This window comes from Rhinichthys klamathensis, unplaced genomic scaffold (assembly GCF_029890125.1).
Source record: "Rhinichthys klamathensis goyatoka isolate OS25496 unplaced genomic scaffold, OSU_Roscu_1.1 h1tg000095l_1, whole genome shotgun sequence".
Taxonomy (NCBI): Eukaryota; Metazoa; Chordata; class Actinopteri; order Cypriniformes; family Leuciscidae; genus Rhinichthys; species Rhinichthys klamathensis.
The window spans coordinates 1,600,922-1,622,469 of record NW_026606634.1 but is presented as its reverse complement, the minus strand read 5'-3'; the positions used below and the strand labels follow the sequence as shown (position 1 = coordinate 1,622,469).

General features: G+C 41.4%; 1 protein-coding gene across 1 annotated transcript; it reads left to right on the top strand.

Annotated features, from left to right (window-relative positions):
* The first annotated feature begins 805 nt into the window (after positions 1-805).
* On the top strand, positions 806-10,857 carry LOC130086216 (E3 ubiquitin-protein ligase DTX3L-like). Its single transcript, XM_056252420.1, has 7 exons — positions 806-862; positions 4,405-4,518; positions 5,061-5,289; positions 8,155-8,294; positions 8,598-9,995; positions 10,417-10,634; positions 10,749-10,857. The coding sequence occupies exons 1-7, from the start codon at positions 824-826 to the stop codon at positions 10,816-10,818; spliced, it is 2,208 nt and encodes a 735-aa protein (XP_056108395.1). The 5' UTR covers positions 806-823; the 3' UTR covers positions 10,819-10,857.
* Positions 10,858-21,548: the final 10,691 nt, after the last annotated feature.

Here is a 21,548-nt window from a genome sequence, read left to right as displayed (position 1 = left end):
GTCTGAAGCTCTAAATGCCTAATCGTCTGGCTTCTATGTTTGTCATATGAGACATCCCCGAGACACATCGATGTTATAATCCGTGCTTGTACAAATGTATAATATGCACAGATCTAATATTCCCTCCCTCCTCCCCTAATACAAATACTGGATCGGTTGCACAAACTTGTCATTTGCTTTCGTTTTCGCTCAAACACCAGTTGATGCAGGTTGAATGCAGTTTCACACAGCTCACGGTTTTCGGTAGACGGTAGGTACCAGATTAAAACACCATTTTGTTCTTCTTGTTGTTTAATTATTGTGGCACTACTTTGCCGACAAGGACTTTAGCCTACGTATAATCCAGAACTAATATTCTGGAGCTGCGCTGTTAATAATAACAATATTGATCTTCACTTTGATCATCGACAGCCACTGTGTGTGTCTGCAGTCCAGAGAATATAAAAAACTACATTTGTGAAGACGAAGGATCGAATTTAAACAAAATGTTTGAACGTGTTTTTTTTTACAGTTCTGTAGACACTATACGAAACGAAAATGAAACTAAATGTATTTCGCTATCGATATTGACAAAAATGCGAGCTATAACATCGATATTTTAGTGTTAATTATAGTAGAGCTGAAGCTCATTATAACTTTCTGTTTGGCGTTAACTAAGTTTCAATATTTCCTGCACTGCCTTACATTTGACCAATATCAGCAAGTTAGTATTTGAAGCGTTTTTAATTTTATTTATTCGTTTTGTTTGTAAAAATTAATAAAACTCTTTTCCTATTATTTACTCAAGGCTAAAGTTCTCATTGGAGATTCTCTCGCTATATCAATGGAACAGGCAGTTGAACCAATGGACATTGACGAATATGTGAGTCATTGTAGTATTTATTTATTAATTACACACACACACACACACACACACACACACACACACACACACACACACACACACACACACACACACACACACACACACACACACACACACACACACAGGTTTTCATACTGTACAAACTGTATATTCTCTCCCCTTACACTAACTAACTTTAACCCAAACCATCACACAAAACGTTCTGCATTTTTTACATTAAAAAAACCCCCATTATTTAATATGATTTATAAGCTGTTTTCCTCATGGGGACCATAAAATATACCCATAACAGGGAAACCTGAACCACACACACAGACATATTCCCTGTGTTTATAAGCCCCTGGTTTTCTCAGTTCAATGTTCTTTGTTGTGTATGTTAATGTTGCCTTAATTCTCCTAAGTGTTCTCCTTGTTTTTTTAAAAGGACTTTTGACTCATCTTTGATTTGTGCGTGTTTTACTACTAGTAACAGAACCGAGATTTGATTTTATGGATTTGCCCGCATTTGAGATCGCTCCCTTGAGGACCACACAAGGGGCTTTTTATATCTGGCGTGCCTCACCCAAAACCTGGAGCAATATCAAGGCATGCCTGCCCGTGAACGGTGCTCTGGGAAACGTCTCCGCATTTGTGAGTGGGTGCTGGTGAACAACGGATAGGTGTTTACCATCTGCCCCACTGAGGAGGACATCACCAGCCCCACTCCAGACCCAGAGCCAAGCTTGCTGCAATGGCAGCGCCAGAGACAAAGCATGAGCCAATCCTCACCCCGGAGACAGACAGAAAGTCTGACCACTAAGTGCTTGAACTGGCAACATCATCCATCCCAGTGCTTATCCTCGTGGAGTACGAGGGCATGGAATGGAGCCCCACTCACACTCCCGCCACTGAGGGTGAGCTGCATATGGACTCTGGGAAACGTTATGAGTAAATGGAAAAGGATATTCCTCTGAGTCTCCAAGTATTCTGCATCTCTGCTAGTCCTGCTCAGCTCCAAGTCTCCTACATCTCCAATGATCCCACCCAGCCTCCCTCTCCTATTTCTTCTTCCAATAACAGCCAGTCCATCGGCCCCACCTCCCCTGGTTCCCTTCAGTCCTTCCACCCCCCTCTGTCGACTCCGCTCTACTGCATGGATCTGCCTCAGGTCTTCAGCTCCGCCTTGGCAAGGAGATCCCCTGGCTCCAGCTAAAGCTGCCAAGCCCATCACTCCACCTCGCCTCGTTGACCAGTAGGTTAAAGTGTAGTTGCCTTGTTCATTTTCCCTCAAGTGTTCTCCTCATTTATTAAAAAGGACTTTGAATCATCTTTGATTCGTGTGTGTTTTACTACTCATTACATAAGTACATCTACCATAATAATTTGTGTCAGTGACTCATCTACTATTTTTTGGTATACTCATTAAAATCAATAAATTAAAAACAATTTACAATGGCTCTTAGAGTATAAATCCACCTGTTGTTGTTCCTCACAGTTCTCAGGTAGCAGAAACTCCTTTATATATGGTCAAATACTCCAGATAAACAAAAAAAAAAAACGTCTTGGTTACCAAGGTATTAGAATTGAACAAAAACGTCTTATCCAGACATATTGAGTTCAAATAATGTCACACCCTGTTGGGACTTGTTGCACCATTTAGCGCCACTAGCTTTTCATCGTGGTTTCTAATTGGATTTTGTCATCACTGTCAGCTGTGTTATCGTTAATCACCTTTTTTGTCTGTGTATTTAAGTCCTATGTTTTCAGTTCACCTTTGTCGGGTCTCGCTCATTTTCTCATCAACTTGTGGATATTATTAAATACTGTTTGAAACCTTTATCTTTATCTTCATCTTCATGCGTGTTTATGCAGCAGAACCATGACAGAAGACAAGACCATAAAGTGATATAGATTGCGCCCTGTTTTTGTTTTGTTTTGTGTCAGTGTTTTCGTGTTTATTTTCTTTTCGTCACCACGGACTCTCCCTCGTTCCTGTTATTGTGCCTTGAGCAGGGAAGTCGCTCCCTCGAGGCACATGTGGCAGAATTCAATGACATTGCCATTCTTTCTCACTTCCCCGACAACTGCCTGTGTTCATTCTTCTACGTTGGACTCAACGCATGGACAAATGTTCAGTTGTTCGGGAAGGGATCTCGAGGGAACTTGAGGTGCTCGCATCACCTTTGTGGATGTGGATCACCTTTCACCGTAGGACCCGACGACAACACCAGCCCCCCTCCCAATCCAGTGCCCAGCCAGGAACCTCGGATGTCGAGGAACAGCAGCATGAGCCCACCGCAGACAGAGAGCCCACCTCTACCGCAATGCAGGAGCCAGTGACGAAAGGAACTCAGTGACTGAGCGAAAGGGTGCTGCAGAGCCGGTGCCTCGCGAGTCTGACCATCATCCAACATCGAGGGAGTTTGTGAGGAGTTTGGGAATGGAGAATGGAGCCCCGCACACACTCCCGCCACTGAGAGTGACTTTCTGGCAACCACTAGGAACTATTATTTTGATTTTGGAGAGGAAGATCCTCTACCCTCTTTAATCTCACCCGATCCTGTCTGTTCTTTTTTGGACTCGCTGGTCCCGCCCAGCCTCCCTCTCCCACATCCTCTCCAGACTTTTTCCAAAAATTTGAGGTGAAGCTGGAACTCACTGGGACCCTCGTCTCCGCCTGGCTCAGACATCGCCATCATTTCACCATGGACTTGCGGTCTGTTTGCTGCTCTCTGGCCCTCCACCCCTATGGGTCCATTTGGCTCCACTTTTGCTCAAGCTACGCCTCAGCCCTCAGTCGTTCCACCTCCACCTCAGTCCTCCGGTACCCTGTTTCCATCTCCAGGGGTCGTCGTTGCGGCTCCGTCGCAGACTCAGGGACCGTCAGTGTCACTCCGCTCCTTCGGCTCTGTCTGCGCTTAGGGCTCCAACTCCATCGGCTCCATTACCTTCACTCGTCCCTGGGGTGGGGTGAAGACCCTCACCACCATGGCTCATCCCTCCAGCAAAGCTGACGTGGGACGCCGTCCTGGCTGTGGCCTGGAGCACCATCAAGCCATTCCTGCTCAAGGCCATCCTCTGGATTAAATCACCATCTGCACATCCCTGGACTGTCCTCTGTTTCATCCCTCTCCTGGACTCTCATCCTCCACCAGAGCCTCCTCCATTCATCTTCGCGTGTGGTCGCGCCTTTCTGGGAGGGAGCGTAATATCATAATATCACCATGTTTGAACTCAGTTGCACCATTTACCGCCACTAGTTTTTTTGTTAATTTGATTTATCATCACTGTTATCGTTAATCACCTCGATTGTCTATTTATTTAGGTCCTGTGATTTCAGTTCACCTCTGTCCGGTCTCATTCATGTATGGTTGTGTTTGCTTGCTGGATTTAATCTGTGGATATTATTAATTACTGTTTGAAACCTTTCTCTTTCTCTTTGTTCGTGTTTATCCAGCAGAACCTTGACAAGTATATAAATAGGGTTTAGTTTTTAAAATTGTTACTGAAATTATTTTTTAAAAGGTGTTTTATGATGGTGTTTTTTTTCTGAATGTTAGGACTTATATACTGCAGGAGCTGAAGGTCAAGACTCTGGAACAACTTTGAATGACATGATGCATCTAAACTTCACAATGGATCGAACACACAATTCAGACTCACTGTCAGAAAAGGTATTTATTAAAGAGTAAAACTTGAACCTTCGATTATCTGAGGGGCATTATCCAACCACAATCTCCATATATATTTATGTTTGATTAAATGCCAAAGCATAATGTATCAAATAATATCAAATGCTTATCCTCAAACTTTTCTAACAACCATTTTACGGATAAATATTATTTTTCAAAAAATATGATTCATAGTTTTGCTAATTATACCATTCACACCAGTTTGGAGTTCTTATAACTCAGCAGATCAATCTTTCAGTTTTTTAGAGCTGATGATGGACTATCTTGTCTGATCTTTCTTTTTGCAGGCATTTGTCAAATCACAGATACAAATTACAACTAACAAATAAACAGCTCAAATAATACAAACAATGTAAAATATGAAAACATTCAGTACTAATGCTCAGGTGTAGTTTATGGTCTGCACTTGCTACACTTCTACCTAAAATAACTTTACGTAAACATTACTCAGGTTGGCACTAAGTTGGGTATTTTCCCACATAGAAAATCAGAATCTGCATTCATAACTATTTTCCCATCAACAGGACATTTATACAGCTGGCTATGAAAGGCCACAACCTTCAGCACCACTGGATGTTGCTAAATTTATAATCAAAGTGGACTGGAGAGAACCATTTCCAGAGAGATGGAGAGCAACATTACAGAAAGCCCTTCAGAGCTGCTTCCTCAAAATGGAAGGAAAAACTGATGTCGTCAGCCTTAAACTCATGGATGATCCGTCCTGTGCAGAGGTGCAGATAACACCATCAAGAGGTGATATGATAATTCACTTGAATAACATTTCAACTTCAATCTTGTGAATGCTAGCTTCTGAATGAACTAAAACACATACAGTATATTTTGCCGTATACACAATTGCAAATACCAGTGTTGGTGGTAACATTGCTGGTAATAAACATTACACTTACATATTTAGAAGTAAGGAGTAAGTACTAAAGTCGTGTTACTGTTTAAAGTTACAATTGACAACAATTGTTAGTCTGATCCAGTCATATTTAATTTGCTTTAATCAGTATCAAATGATTGAACAGCAGATGATGTGTTTAAAAAGTCAAAATTTCCATCTGTCATGCGAGAGATGGCGGTTTGATTAATAGGCCAAGGCTAAAATGAATTACAAACAAAGAAAATTGAGCTAATTTAAATGACATTAAAATGAGCTTTCTTTACAAATGTAATATAGTGTTAAAAGCAAATAAATTAGCTCAAAAATGAAGTGGGAAGCAGCGCTGAAACTTTAATGGTGACAAATGGATGTTGTGTGGTCAGAGTGAGGAGACAATGACACACAGAGTTTGGTATCAATATGGCAAATCATTGCAGACTCAGAATCAGCTTGGCATCATGCCATCAAATTTGTTGTGCATTATTCGAGAATGGTTTGGTCTATCAAAAGGCTTTTAAAAACATCTTGCCGGCACTATTAGCATTTTTTTAAATTTCATTATAAATTTTGACCAGAAGTCTTCTAAAATAACTTTTTTAATACATTCGGGCCATGGTTCTGATGACCCTTTCCGAGTTTTGTAATCATGCGCTAATGAGTTCGTAAAATATTGCATTTACTATATCAAAATTCAAAATGTATGACACTTGACTATGCCATCAGTTGCAATAGTGCGTTATTAGAGAATGTTTATCAAAAAGCATTTAACTTTTTGCCAGCATGGTCTGAACTCTGAAGATATGAGTCTGACAATCAGACAAACCTTCTAGGATGAGGTTCAATTGTCTTGAAAAATAATTTTGTTTCTAGCCCTTGTTTCTTGCCCTATCCAAAAGTTATTAGCATAAACATGAGTGCAAACTTGGACAGTTGGTGGCGCTAGAAGGTTCGAGTTAGAGACTCCAAAATTGCAGTGGTTGATGTTCCGACTGTCCTTTATTTATGTGTTAAAATTCACAACTTTCCCGCAAGCTGTTCAATGGGCTGCCATAGACTCAATAGTGGAAGAAGCAGAAGAAGAAGGAATAATAATAAGAAGAGGAACACTAAAGGATACACTAGGTTCCTACACACACACACCTTCTGTGTTTGGCCACTAATGAAGGGATTGACTGAAGCAGACAAAGCTGCTTTGCTCATTTGTGTTCAGATTCTTGATCCAGAATGGCATCTTAAAGGGTTAGTTCACCCAAAAATGAAAATGATGTCATTAATGACTCACCCTCATGTCATCCCAAGCCCGTAAGACCTCCGTTCATCTTCGGAACACAGTTTAAGATATTTTAGATTTAGTCCGAAAGCTTTCTGTGCTGTCCTTGTCCAGAAAGGAAATAAAGACATCATCAAAGTAAGTTAGTCCATGTGACATCAGTGGGTTAGTTAGAATGTTTTGAAGCATCGAAAATACATTTTGGTCCAAAAATAACAAAAACTAGGCCTTTATTCAGCATTGTATTGTCTTCCGGTTCTGTTGTGGATCCGCGTTCAGTGCCGCTGACGTGTGTCTGGTGTGTGTGTGTGTGTGTATTCTGGTTCTGTTGTGGATCCGCGTTCAGTGCCGCCGCTGACGTAAGACGCTGCTGACGTGTGTCTGGTGTGTATGTGTGTGTGTGTGTATTCTGGTTCTGTTGTGGATCCGCGTTCAGTGCCGCCGCTGATGTAAGACGCCGCTGACGTGTGTCTGGTGCGCCCGAGCTTCGTTTACAGTCTGAGGGAGACGCACGCTGGACACAAAACAATCTTCGCAAACATGTGAGGAACACTTGCATTTTTTTGCCCAACCATATTTATTTGAACCCGAATACACGGGCGCACCAGACACACGTCAGCAGCGTCTTACGTCAGCGGCGGCACTGCGGACTCGTGAACACGGATCCACAACAGAACCGGAAGACAATACAATTCTGAATAAAGTCCTAGTTTTTGTTATTTTTGGACCAAAATGTATTTTCGATGCTTCAACACATTCTAACTAACCCACTGATGTCACATGGACTACTTTGATGATGTCTTTATTTCCTTTCTGGACAAGGACAGTATACCGTACATGCATTTTCAATGGAGGGACAGAAAGCTCTCGGACTAAATCTAAAATATCTTAAACTGTGTTCCGAAGATAAACGGAGGTCTTACGGGCTTGGGACGACATGAGGGTGAGTCATTAATGACATTATTTTCATTTTTGGGTGAACTAACCCTTTAAGTGTCAGAGATAGGCTGAATAAGATCGCAATGCCAGAAGACTGTAAAAACCCAGAAAGTTTCCCAATGGAGATCATCTGTCAATGGTCTTAATCAACCACATTCATAAGATGCTCGATCTGTCTCAAACACACATCTCTTATGGCTCAATCTGCCACTTGGAATACTTATTTTTATTATTTTTAAGTGATTGTTCTACTAGTCATCAGTTATTGAAAGCATCAGCAATACTGTTCCCTCTCTCACAAACAGATCTGTTAGAGTTTTCTGCTTTTCTGCTTTACCCAATCCAGTGAAATCACTTGCTACTGATCATCAACTGATTGATTTAATTTAGTGGACTTTTACATTTTAAATAAATTCCACATGGGTTTAAACGGCATAACAGCATTTTATTCATTAAAATTACTTTGTCAAATTATTAGTGCTATTTCTTATTGTTTAATTAAATGTACTCTTATTTTGTGCAGCTCTAGAAGTGTTAAAAAGGCTCAACCGTATATCTTTGAGGTTTAAAGATTATAAGGATGGTACATTTAAGGAAGCGACTGCATGGATTGGTCTGGATGAAGCACATTTTGTAAAGGACAACGGAGCGCCTTCAACAAAGGTATCATGTTTACTTTGTTTATAATCATTTTTCTTGTTTTTAAAAAAAAAAAGTTTTCATTGCTGAGTGAAAAAAAGCCATATGCATAGCCCAAAAAAAAAAAAAAAAAAACCTACAATACAAACTAAATAGTTAGTATCTAGCAAATAAACTATTTCTGTTCAGACTCTTAATAATACTAATACTAATCTATGATTATAATTAAATTACACTATAATTTGTAGCAATAATTTGGTGGTATGATAATTAAAATATTTCCATTTTACTTAAGTCCTTTAATCAAGTCCCATCATATGTTTTTAGGTGATCGGTTCTATGCCCGTGACTGCAGCATCAGAATACACAAATGATGTTGATGACGTGTCTGCATCTAATAGAGCTTCAAATAAAGCTGAGTCCAGTAAAACTGCGATAACGACCCCTGATACACCAGCTGTACTGACTGTCCCCCTTTATGAGTTCTGGTACATGCATCACGCTTACAGAAGGGAGTTAGAACAATTTGAGAAACAGCATGGAGTCTCTATTTGTGCAGAAGTGTCAGTCTCAATCAAACATATCCAGAGATCAAGCCCTGATTCTGTGCCTAAAACCACTGATGACTTTGAGAAACTTGTTCAGGAATGTGTTGGTAGTTTTAGTCATGCTGCCATTAATCATAATCACATGAATTCAGATATTGTGAAGCACGCCCTTCGTTTCATCCAGTCAGAGGAGGCAAAGATGATGTTCACCATGTCTGCCAGTGACTGCCTGTTCTTTGGACCGAAGAAATATACAGACGTGATTAAAAGAGACGAAGAAGGAACAAGAATGGAAAGCCAATTCAATGACAAATCAAGTCAAATGAATAAAGAAAACAGGTCTTTATTTAACATGGACACAAAGGATCTTCCAACTCATCTAGAGATGGACACGGTTCATTGGGATCTGATGAAACTTTCCTATAAGGAGCAATTATCACAGCTTGAAACAAAGTACGGAGTGTCATTTAATGAAGAAAAACAGCAGAAAAATGTAACCATTAAGGTTCAAGCTCAATCCAAAGGAGTTCAACATATTAATCTTGAAAGTCATGCCATCAGAGCTTTAACACAACTCTACCAGAAACTTGGATCGGCCGCTGTCACCTGTGAACTCAAAAACCCTACAGACGCAACTCTTGTGGCATCAGAAGTAGAGAAACTTCAGCAGGAGCATCATTGTGTTGTTGCAGAAGATGCATTGAGTCGCTGGAGGCTCGTTGGACTGCCAGAACATCTCGGTCCTGCCATTGCTGAAATTGAGAAGATGCTTCAGAAGAGTGTGTTTGATGACAAGAAGAAGAAATCGATTGGTTACTCGGAGGACGTTCCTCATGCAAGAGGAATCCAATGGAATCAGATGCCTGATTATGGGGAAGGAGCAGTGGGAGGATCAGTACGGGAAGAGGGGATGAATTTTAAAGGGCGGAGTGAAGCTGATAAGGGTTTCATTGATGATCTAAAAAAAAAATCTAGAAAATATGAATTCTGTCGAGATTGTGGGTCAAAGAAGAGTATGGGATCCATCTGTCCTGTGTGTAAGGAAGTGTATGGGAAATTGGAGGGAAACCAACCAATTGGAAAAATGAAAGCAACAAAGACCGGAATGAGTCTTCCTGGATATCCAGGTTGTGGCACTATTGAAATCTACTATGACATACCTGATGGTGTTCAAACGGTAAGAACGTGTAAAACTGAACTGTGATCAAAAATGTAAATCAAAGCACTTGGCTAAAGGTCTACAGGCTGTGCGCTCCTAATAAACCACTCCTGGGCACATGGGCTTAATAACACAAGCACAAGTTCTGTTCCTGAATGGCCACTGTCCTGCAGAGTTTAACTCCAACCCTACAATTAAACACCTGGACCAGCTAATCAAGGTCTTTAGGATTACTAGAAAGTCCCAGGCAAGTGTATTAGAGCAGGTTTGAGTTACACTCTGCAGGACAGCGGCCCTCCAGGAGCAGGAGTAGACGCCCCTGCTGTTAAAACAAACACAATAAAAAGAAATTTGTGACCTCCTTGTAGATCATATTCTATTTTTACATTGATTTGTTTAATGTTATTGTACAGTAATACATCTTTTAAATAATTTTTAGAAGCAGCATCCAAACCCAGGAAAGCCTTTTTATGGGTCAAATCTTCATGCGTACTTGCCAGACAATCCTGAAGGAAAAGAAGTGCTCTCACTGCTGCATAGGGCTTTTAAACAGAAACTGATCTTTACTGTCGGGAGATCTACAACTACAGGTGCAGATAATGTGGTCACCTGTAATGATATTCATCATAAGACCAACATATCCGGTGGGCCTGAAAGGTATGAGTTCATTTAAAGTGTGCTTTCAATTGTCCATCATGTCCAGCAAAACCACTAATCAAACATTTCATATTATTTTGGGTTTCATGTCAAATATTTTTTTTCTATCCACAGTAATGGCTATCCAGATCCTGGCTACCTGAAGAGAGTTAAAGATGAGTTAAAGGCCAAAGGCATTAAATGAGGATATTATATAGTCTGCAAAAATGCAATACCTCTGCTGTGGAGCAATACCTCTGCTGTGGAGCAATACCTCTGCTGTGGTTTACAAAGCTGAAATACATTATAAAACCAAATTACAATACTTTTTTTGGTAACGCTTTAGATTGCAGCCCGGAAAGTACTGTGTAATTAAGAGGAATTTACAGAGTAACTTTAGGTAATTATAGTGTACCTATAAAGTACTTGCATGTAAGTATAAGGGAACATTATGTAAAGTTTGGGGAATAAAGGGGTAACAACCAGGAGAATTAAAAAAATATTTATACTGTAAGTATTATAGAACTAAGGGGTACTTATTCTACTATTATGATATAACAATCTTACATTTGGGAGCAATTTAGCGGGAAAATACCATAACGTACCTTTTTGTAATAATTGTGTAAAAAAATAAAAGTGTAAAAAGTGTAAAAAAATAAACCTTTTTGTAATAAAAGTGCAGATGTTTAAGTTTGGGCTAACATGTTTCAAGGAAAGAAAAGCTAAGACTATTAAAATTTTTTTTTAAATACTGGGAAATATATCTTGTTTCATGTGGTTACAGGGTAAGTGGTGCTTGTATAATAAATAAAGGTTTCCGAGTCAGTGATATAAGATTGTGTATGTATTTGTATTGTACTTACCCTGTAACTACATGGAAAAAGAGGGTATCAAGCACCACTTTAATTTACAGCCCGCAATGTCACACTTACCCTGTAACTACATGGAACAAGGGGGTAACAAGCACCACTATATGAAACAAGTGTATCTTTCCCCAATATTTAAGCAAAAGTTGCAATAGTTTTCGTTTTCAGTGCACTTTTGTTAAAAGATTACTTTATAAATGCATAGATATGTACCCTGTAATTTTTAAAAAGCCTATACAGTATGTACTGGTTCACCATTATTTCAAAAAAGGTATGTTCTTGCTAAATTGATCCCAAATGTAAGATTGTTGTTTCATAAAGGTAGAATAAGTACCCCTTAGTTCTATAATACTTACAGTATAAATATTTTTTTAAACTTAAAATATTGTTTCCTTATACTTATATTGTAAGTACGTTATAGGTACACTATAATTACAGAAGTTTACGCTGTAAAATTGCTTTAATTACGCAGTACTTTCCAGGCTGTAATCTAAAGCGTTACCCTTTTTTTCTTTAGTAGCTCTTTCAAATTCAAGCCCCGGTGATATAAATAAGATTTTGAAAAAGGATAGAGCAAAACACACAGCAGTACTGCAGGAGAACCTTAAGCCTTGTTTATACTCGCCGCGTCCGCAAGAGCGCGAAGGTGCGCGCGGCAAAAATGACGTCATTGCGGTGTGGGCGGTCGTGCGCGTTGGGTGCGCAAGACCCCATTTCGCCTGGCGGTGTGCACGGCACTTTTTGTAACATCGCGCGCGGCGCCGCATCCGAAGATGAACGACTTCGAGCCGAATCTGGCCGAACTGGTATGTCTGTACCAGCATGTTTATGATCCTTCTATACACAGAGACATTTGCATTGATGGGCGACCATAAAAGCCTCTCATTTTGTGAATAGGAACACATTTGCATTAAGCACCCAGTTTGCACTTGTCTAAACTGCTTATATTTACAAAATAAGCCCACAATAGCAGAAGTAAGCCCTGCTGATGAAATTAAGGTTTAAACACTCTTCAATAAGGCTTCAGTTGTTTAACTAGTATACATGCAGTGAAAGTACAATAAACCTACTGCATTTATTACTCTTTTTATATGAATCAGCAATTAATAAACTACTAATAAACGGCAAACTACTTCTTCACTGCTGATTCCTGGTGTTTTAGAGGAGAATTACTCGGAGACGCCCCCTGTCGTTTCACAGAATAGCACAACGGCGAGCGCGTCAAGTATAAACGCCTCGTCCGTTTGGAGAGGTGCGCGCGCAGTCAGCGGAGACTCACGCTCGTGCGGACGCGTCGAGTATAAACAAGGCTTCACTCTGCTAAAAGAATCTGAAGTTGGGGGATTAAACTAAAGAACTAATGTCTTAAAATTTGATGGGAGCTGCAAGGAAGCCAGTGCAGAGAGATAAACAGTGGTGTGACATGGGCTCTTTTGGGTTTGCTGAAGACAAGTAGAGACACGTTCGGAATCATTTTGATTGCACATGTTGGAAGTCCAGCCAGAAGGGCAAGGCAATAGTCCAGACTAGAAATGACAAGGACCTGGACAAGAAGTTGTGTTGCATGTTCAGTTAGGAAGGGCTGGATCTTCCTAAAGTTGTACAGTGCAAATCTGAATGATAGTGCTGTTGTAACAGTTTGGTCTTTGAAAGTCGGCTGGGCATCAAATATTTCTCCAAAATTCCAAAAGTCTAAACTAGATGGGATTATTGTTGCTGAATCTGGCTCATTATGTGGATTATGTGCTGTGGCTGTATGGCTCTCACTACACCGTCAGTGAGGTGGATGAAGAATACGGTGCCATTCGGTCACAGCCCCCCCCCCCCCATCCCACTCCTATCCTTCTCATGTCATCTGCCCCGAGTACAACATCAGCTCAGAACTTCTCCCTAGTCTGTGCCCTCTCCTCATCATGCCTGCCAAGGACCAAGAGCCAGAGCCCACGCTCAATATGGAGCAAGGGCCTTTTGCCATGTCCATCTTAGAGACAGTCTTCCAGCATGTCCGGAGCTGGAGCCTGTAGCCATGTCGACCTTGAAACGGGCAAGTGAGGAGCAGTTAATAGACTTTCATGCTGAGCCAGTTCCCACCATAGTTTCCACCCTCGAACTTCATCCTCTGCCGCCCCATCCGGCTGGATTGATGTCCCAGTCCTGTCCAAATTCCTTCCTCTCCCGGTGTTTCTGTCCAGCCTTCAAGCTCCTTAATCCCAGCCACATAGGCTGGCCCAAGTTTCTTCATCCCGACCCAGATGTCAGCAAACGCTATCCTTAGTTACGTCTAGCTCCTTGACTCATCCCCTTCTGCTGGTTCCATCCAGCTCTCCGGCTCCACCTTTAGGCTGCCCGGTCCTCAGCTCATCCTAGGTGCTCAGATTCATTGGCTCCACCTAGGGCCTTAGAGTACAGACCACCTTGGCCTGTTGACCCTTTCCCGTCTCCTTTGGCTCCACAGTGGTTCGTCATACTTCAGGCTCTGCCGGGCTCCCTCGTCCCTTTGGATCCATCTTGTTCAGGTGTCACTCTGGCTTCGCAATGGACTTCCAGGCCTCCGGCTGCATCTCTACCCTGCTCTCGCTCCCTGGACTGATCACCCGCACCTGTTTTCAATCAGCACTTCAATCAAGTACTGCTTAAAGAGGAATCAAATGGAATCAGATGAAACAATAGGGCCAATGAGGAGAAAAATTATCAAAAAAAAAAAAAAAAATCTCAGATCACCTTAGATATGGGCTTAAAGGTAGCCTAGAAATCTAGACGTACCCTAGCGGCAGCGAAAATTATTTCGCAGCCAGTGTGGTCTAGCAACTCTCCATAGGCTTTTGAGCTGTAAAAACCAAAAACTGGTCAGGCCAATCACATCGTGTATAGAGTCGGCGGGCGGGCTTAACAAAATGACGGCACAGTTCATGACGTTCCGCGTGATTTCCATAGGTGATTTCCCTGCTACTTGAAAACAATGAAGATGCAGCGGTCTTTCGAATCGGCTTTGATCGCGACTCTGGAGGACTTGGAGTTAAGAGAACGTCACTTAAGTCATTCTTAAAAAAGGAAGATGTGTTCGGATTTTTACCGACCTGATACGGCAAAAGTTTAATATATCAATTAGCTCCGCTGGTGGAAAAACGCATGGGACTCACTCATCCACAACCGTTCATTGCTCTGGTTGGTTGTAGCGCTATCCTATTGCGTGCAGAGGGATTTTGAAAGGTAACCGTTTATCCCGCCCCTCGGATTGAGGCATGTCAATGGAGAGTTCCCAGACCTAACATCTTGATGTAGGTCTGGCATGCCAGGCTAGCTTAAAGGTGCACTATGCAGGAATTCCGTTTTTGTCAAACAGCGACCCCTAGAGTTGCTGTGGAGTACTTGTACTGTTGTAAATAGCACTCACGGCCTGATCCCCTCCCCCTGTACATCGGTACCTGTTCAGTAGGATGGAAGCTGTAACGAGTTGAAATAGCGTGATTTTTTCCCCCAAACCACTTCAGCGGAAATCCCGCCCTGTAGCCGATTTCATTGGTTTAGGTTACAGTGACGGGTAGGTTTAGGGATCAGTGTCTGGTGTAGGCAATCAGTACAGTGATTGACATGACCAATGAAAACTTTAGAATCGGCTGCAGGGCGGGATTTCCACTGAAGTGGTTTGGGGGAAAAAATCACGCGTTGAAATAAGGTGTGGCCCCTTTAAGAGCTGCGGGCGCCCTGTTTAACTGTCGGCAGTCTGTATTGTATGTGCGCCTCGAACACCACATGTATACGACGCCGGGTTATTTCTGTTTGATGCTTATTTTATCAGAATTTTATCAGATCTTTAACATCGCGAGACCTGATATCACGCGACACTTCCTGATGCTGCGGCCGGCGGCCCGCCGGCTCAAAGTTGCAAGTGTGCTTTTTCCGCTCACATGCGATAGGGGGGTGTGAAACGACCACCATTCAACCCGAAAAGAGTAATATAACCATTCCAATGACTCCGAAGCTGTTAGGTTGAGGTAAAAAACCCGCATAGTTCACCTTTAACATTTAGTCAGTGATTTATTTGTAATGATCTATGATTTCTGATTGTTGATTTACAGATTTATTTGTGAACTGTGTATTTATTCTTGACTTGAGTTTAGAACAGAAATCACCACTATGCCTCAACAAGAATAGATGATATTCAGGTAACGTAAAAGGCTGAAAAAAATGTGATTTTATGCAGTGCAAATAATCAAGTTATACAGTTTTTTTTATAATGTATGATATTTCCTACTACTATTCTTTCTCCTTGCTCATCTTTGGAAGTTACTTAAATAAATGAAAAAGTAACAAATGTGTTGAATTTATTATGTTTGTCAACTAATTTTAGTTTTGAAACATTACAATAAATGTCAATAATCGAAATGTTCTTGTAGCCAAAATGTTTTTGATCTAATAAAACAAGTTCTTGTCTTGGGTTTTATTAGAGGTTATTTGTCCATGTTTGCTACTCAACTTTAGTACATGCATGGATTAAATTTATGTTGTACATGTATGTGTCACAACTGAATTAAATGTCATTATAGTTACCTGTTAAAGGTATTGTAGGTTGAAATTTTATAAAAAACTTTTTTCCAAATTTGTTTAAACTTTCTGTATATATCAATGCGTAATTAAAATGTAAGTACTCTGATAAAAAGAGTATACGAATCGAGTGACTCTAGACCATTTAATCTGCACTAAACACAGCTCATTATTTCCACCCGGGACGAAACAAAGGATTGGCTTAGGCGACTGTTACTCTCTCGCAACCATGGCAACCACCCTTTTGCCACACAGGACCTGCCCAGTGCCCACTTGCGCGTATCCGTTTGATTTGAGGAATTCAAGAGGCACGGAACCTAGGAATAGCAAAACAATGGCAGAGAAAGACCAATCAAAATTCACAAATGCAGTTCGCGAAGGCAAACCAGGCAAAAAAAAGGAAGACAGTATAACGTTACTAGAAAAGGTAATGAACAAAAAGTCTTTGGATAAACAACGAAATAAAACGCGTGTCAATATCGGCGTGGCTTTCCAGCGATGGCGAGAACTGAGAGACCTCAAGGGGCTGAAAAGCAGGGCCGTGCACAGGGGGGTGGCCCGGTGGCTAGAGCCACTGCCCTTCTGCCCTCATCAGCTGAGGTGCCCCTCTCGCCCCCTCCCTAACCCTCCAGAGGATTTCCATAAAAACGTTATGTTATCGCTCCAGAATTTTCGCACGTTAAAAAATAAATACGACCTCACGTTATGTCAATCACACTTGCACACTGCCTCCGAAACTTTCGTCCGTCATAAAAAAATCTAATCGGGTAAAAATCTAATCGAACCGTAGCCAGCAGTTTGAATGGAGTTTGAACGAATCACGAATACGAAAAAACGCAGTGTGCAATGGCCCTTATTCTGTCTTTTTTTTCTGTGCGTGCACACACACACACTCACACACACAACCCGACGCGTGCAGCCCTCCACATAGACAGAGCAGCGCGCAAGGACTGAACTGAGCTCTCTTTCGCGTCTGAGTGGACAAATACACACATCATTATGTCTAAATGTCCGTTTTGGAGATTATTGACTTAAACGCAGTCAGTTATGTCTTTACAGAACGTACAGTTGTGAGAATATCGGATGTGCATCAGTGCAATTGGATCTGCACACTCGGTCTTAAAGTGACAGTGCGTAATAAACCTAATGCCGTCTGTGCACTTAATATTGCTCAAACAACATAATAAAAAGAGAAAAGCATTCACTGCTCTTTAATAGCTTTAATAAGGATTAGTTAGATTTAATTCAGACAAATAAATATGTCTGCTTGAAAGAATAAAGAATGATGTATGTAAGACTTTAATTTTAAGATATTATTTTATGTCACAGTGCTAAATATGTGTCTGTACTGCATGTTCAAACTTTAAAAATTATTAATATTATCAGGTTAATAGATGTTTTCTACGGGAATATATAATGGGTTTGGACATTTTAGAGAAATTCTAAATGCATTACAATTTAACACTGAACCCATTAAATTTTAGTCGACTAAATCTACTGTAGATTTAGTCGACTAAAACCTTATTGTATTTCGTTGACTAAAACTAAAACAATTCAGATGACTAAAATATGACTAAAACTAAATGGCATTTTAGTCAAAAGACTAAGACTAAATCAAAATTTGCTGTCAAAATTAACACTGATCTAAATGAATAGTACCTTAGTATATTAGCTAGGTTACAATGGGGCTAAAGGAACACCCTAACATTTGCTTTTCACATATGATTGCAGAAAAATATATGTTTGAAAATTGATGGAGCAACAGATTTTGTGTGAAAATAAATCATGAAGGTGGTTTGTTAGTTTAAAAATCGTATTAATGTATGAGGTGGCAATGAGGTAGCCTACACACGGGGTAAAACCAGCACAAAAGACACATAGTATTGATACAAATACTTTAGCTAAATTAATATACTTTTAATAATCCCTAAGTTGATAGTTTATAGGTCAAACTCAAATTGGGGGAGGGGAGGGGGGTTGGGTCACCATCTTGTATGTTGTCAGTCAAACTCCTTAGTGCCCACTTTTTTGGTTTAAGCCACTGCCCTTCAAAATGTCTGTGCACGGCCCTGCTGAAAAGTGACGCTTTATGACGACCTCCTCTGCTTCGCCCTCGACGCCGGATCTTTCCTCGAGCTGACGATGCGGTAGGCTACTTGTCTCTGGAGAGTAGTCCTCATCAGAGTCAACAATGCTTTCATCATGGAAACTCTTACATGCAGAACACCATACGGTATGTTATGAATGTTACACGAAATTCATCTTCATCACAGTGTAAATTATGGCGATGGAAAAACGTGTATCATGCAACCTGTTTTTAGCTTTGCCTTATAGATAACTAGCTCGTTAGCGAATCAATATATATTTTAAACTTTACCAATATCAATATGCTAGCTTGATAGTGAGTACTAAAATACATCTTATTTGTTTATCTTCATAATGATAAAGTTAGATTTTTTTATTACATGTGATTCTGACATGATGTCACTACATGCACTGCGCTCCTTCCTCTCCGCTCGTCTCAGGTAAATAATGCGTCTTCAGCTCAAGCCTAGTTCACACTACATGATTTTAAAACGTCGGGCTGAACTGTCCGGTTCACACTACATGACTTGCTCTCTGTGAAATCAGGAGTGTTCAAGTTGTTGAGCTGTTCACACCACACGACACAACGTGATTGATCCGCAACAGGAGGTAACGCACTACACGAGTTGACAACAACTCTGTCACCCAACGATTCTATCTTGTCTACAAACCACGTTTTGTCACAAAAAATCACGCGATAAAACGAACCGGAAATGACGCGAAACAGCACGCGCGCCAATACCCGGCGAAGAAGACGAAGACCCATACCTTGCTCTGATTGGCTGTAGCTCATGACATCACTGAGGTTGAGTCGGGCGACAGCTCTGGATATCTAGCATGCTAGATATTTTTCTGGGCTCGGCGACGCGTCTGCGAGGCGTCAGCGAGCGTCTTTGATGCGTTGTTGGCTCTTTCATACTAACAGATTGTCGAGCGTTCATCGTCCGCTAATCCCCCGCGATTTGCACGCGATAACACCCTGACCTGTCGGCGAGCTCAACGATTTGCAAATCGGGCTTAAATCGGGTTTATAATCCTGTAGTGTGAACTAGGCTTCAGCGGTCGGAGTCGCGAGTTCATGTGTTTTGGGGGCGTGGCTTTGGAAGGAGCCCAGAAGGGAGGGGGTGGAGTGAATGGAAATAATGAGCTGTCTTTAAAACAGTCGTGAGAGGTCTACAGACACTCGATTTTTATACTTTCTTTTTCAGAGTACTTACATTTTAATTATGCATTGATATATACAGAAAGTTTAAACAAATTTGGAAAAAAGTTTTTTTTAATAAAATTCCTGCCTACAATACCTTTAAGGCTTAGATGAAAGGAGAGTAGAGACAAGGATCTAGTCATAAACTGTACTTTATTAAACCAAACAAAACAATAAGTCACTCTGGACAAGTAGGAACCATGAACAGGAATGCAAACCAATGCCATACATAGACGAGAATATACAAAGAATTGAACCAAATCGGAATATATATTTATATACATGAGATAATGTGAGAAAATACAACGCACAGGTGGGACTGATCAATCATCAATGAGCAACCATGGCAGAGAAGGTAATGCAGGTACACAACACAGGTAATGAGCCGATTTGGCCGCCCGAAGGGTCTTCACCGCCATGGCCGCCCGAAGGGTCCTCACCGCCATGGCCGCCCGAAGGGTCTTCACCGCCATGGCCGCCCGAAGGGTCCTCACCGCCGTGGTTGCCCAAAGGGTCCTCACTGTCGTGGTCACGCCCACAGCCTGCTCCGCCCTGGACGCCCGAGGGTCCAACAGCTCCGCCATGGACGCCCGAGGGTTCGTCTGCTCCGCAGTGGCCACGCCCATGTCCTTCTCCGCCCTGGCCACGCCCACGTCCTGCTCTGCCCTGGCCATGTCTAGGTCCTGCTCCACCCTGGCCGCCTAGACGTCCTACTCCACCACGGCCACCTGCTCCGGCTGGACCATCCTGGAGTCCGTCCAGTTGCACCCGGTCCACCTTCCCGTCACGGACTCCAGGATGCCCCCCTCCCTCCCGTGTTCTGCCTTGTACGGCGTGGGTCGCGCCTAGCTGGAGGGGGGAGTTATGTCACATTCACCTCCTTCATCTGTTTCTTCACTACACTTCCCAGCATTCCCGGTTGTCATCATCACCTGCTCCTGCTCCTCATCACCCTCATCATCATCATCACCGTCACCTGTTGTCTTTGTCATTATCTGTGTATTTAAGTTCCCCTCTCACTCCTTGTCATTGCTGGTTATTGTTTGTGCACACGCACACTGTTTCGTGTTCTTCCGGATCTTTAATAAAGACCTTGTTATTTTGTATCCTCGCCTGATCTCCATCTTCATCCACCCGTTGACGTTACAGAACTATTGAAAAATGGAATATATTTCAAATGCAATAAAGTATATATTTTTCACAAGGTATCTCTGAACTGCTGTGAGTGAGTGGAGGCGGGGTCATTTGCATATTCATAAAACTGCGTATACTAAGTTAATCAAGGGTGAATAGTTACATTCTAATAAGGTATGAATATTTTTTTTGTCATTTTGGTGATCAAAGATGAGTTTTAAGGGATAAAAATTGACTACAGAAGGACTTTTAAGTAAAAAATAAACTAGCCTCTATGGAGATTTTTGTAAACCGAATTATTGCGAGAATGCATTAATCCATCCATACAATTGACATGCTCTGCTATATGAAACCCCTACGGAGCCCCTAAAGGGACGTGGTGGTGGAAAAAAATTTAGGATGGGAGAAATTATTTTTTTCAAATCTTTTGCGTTCCCTCGCAAAACTTTTGCGTTCCCCGAGAAACTTTGCGTTCCCTCGCAAAACTTTTGCGTTCCTTCGCAAAGATATTTGCATTCCCACGCAAAAGTTTTGCGTTCCCTCGCAAAGTTATTTGCGTTCCCACGCAAAACTTTTGCGTTCCCTCGCAAAGATATTTGCGTTCCCAACAAACCTGTTGTGAGCTCGGACAGACACTTCCTGTTTAATGTCCCGCTGGCAGTGCTTCAGAGCTCCGTACGTTAATGGAGCGTTTCATAGTGTTTGAACTTGGACTCAAATATAAAGAAATGCGGTCCGTGCTTAACTCAAGGAGTTCAGTGAAGTTGGCAATATAGGCCTATTCAAATAGGCTATTCGAACTTCCCGGATCAATATTCTTGAGCTAAACGTTGTTAACACAAACGACACCTATTTACAACCACAGTAACCTAGACAACGAGCTACAACTACAACCCAATTCCCCTCAAAACGAGCTTTATAATATAAATTTATCTCTAAACACTTTGCAGACTTGTCTCAATCGGGTGTTGTTTAGAGATAAATATATATTATAAAGCTCGTTTTGAGGAGAATTGGGTTGTAGCTCGTTGTCTATGGTTAACTGTGATTGTAAATAGTGTCGTTGTGTTTAAATTTTGATAATGTGTGTTTAAATGATAA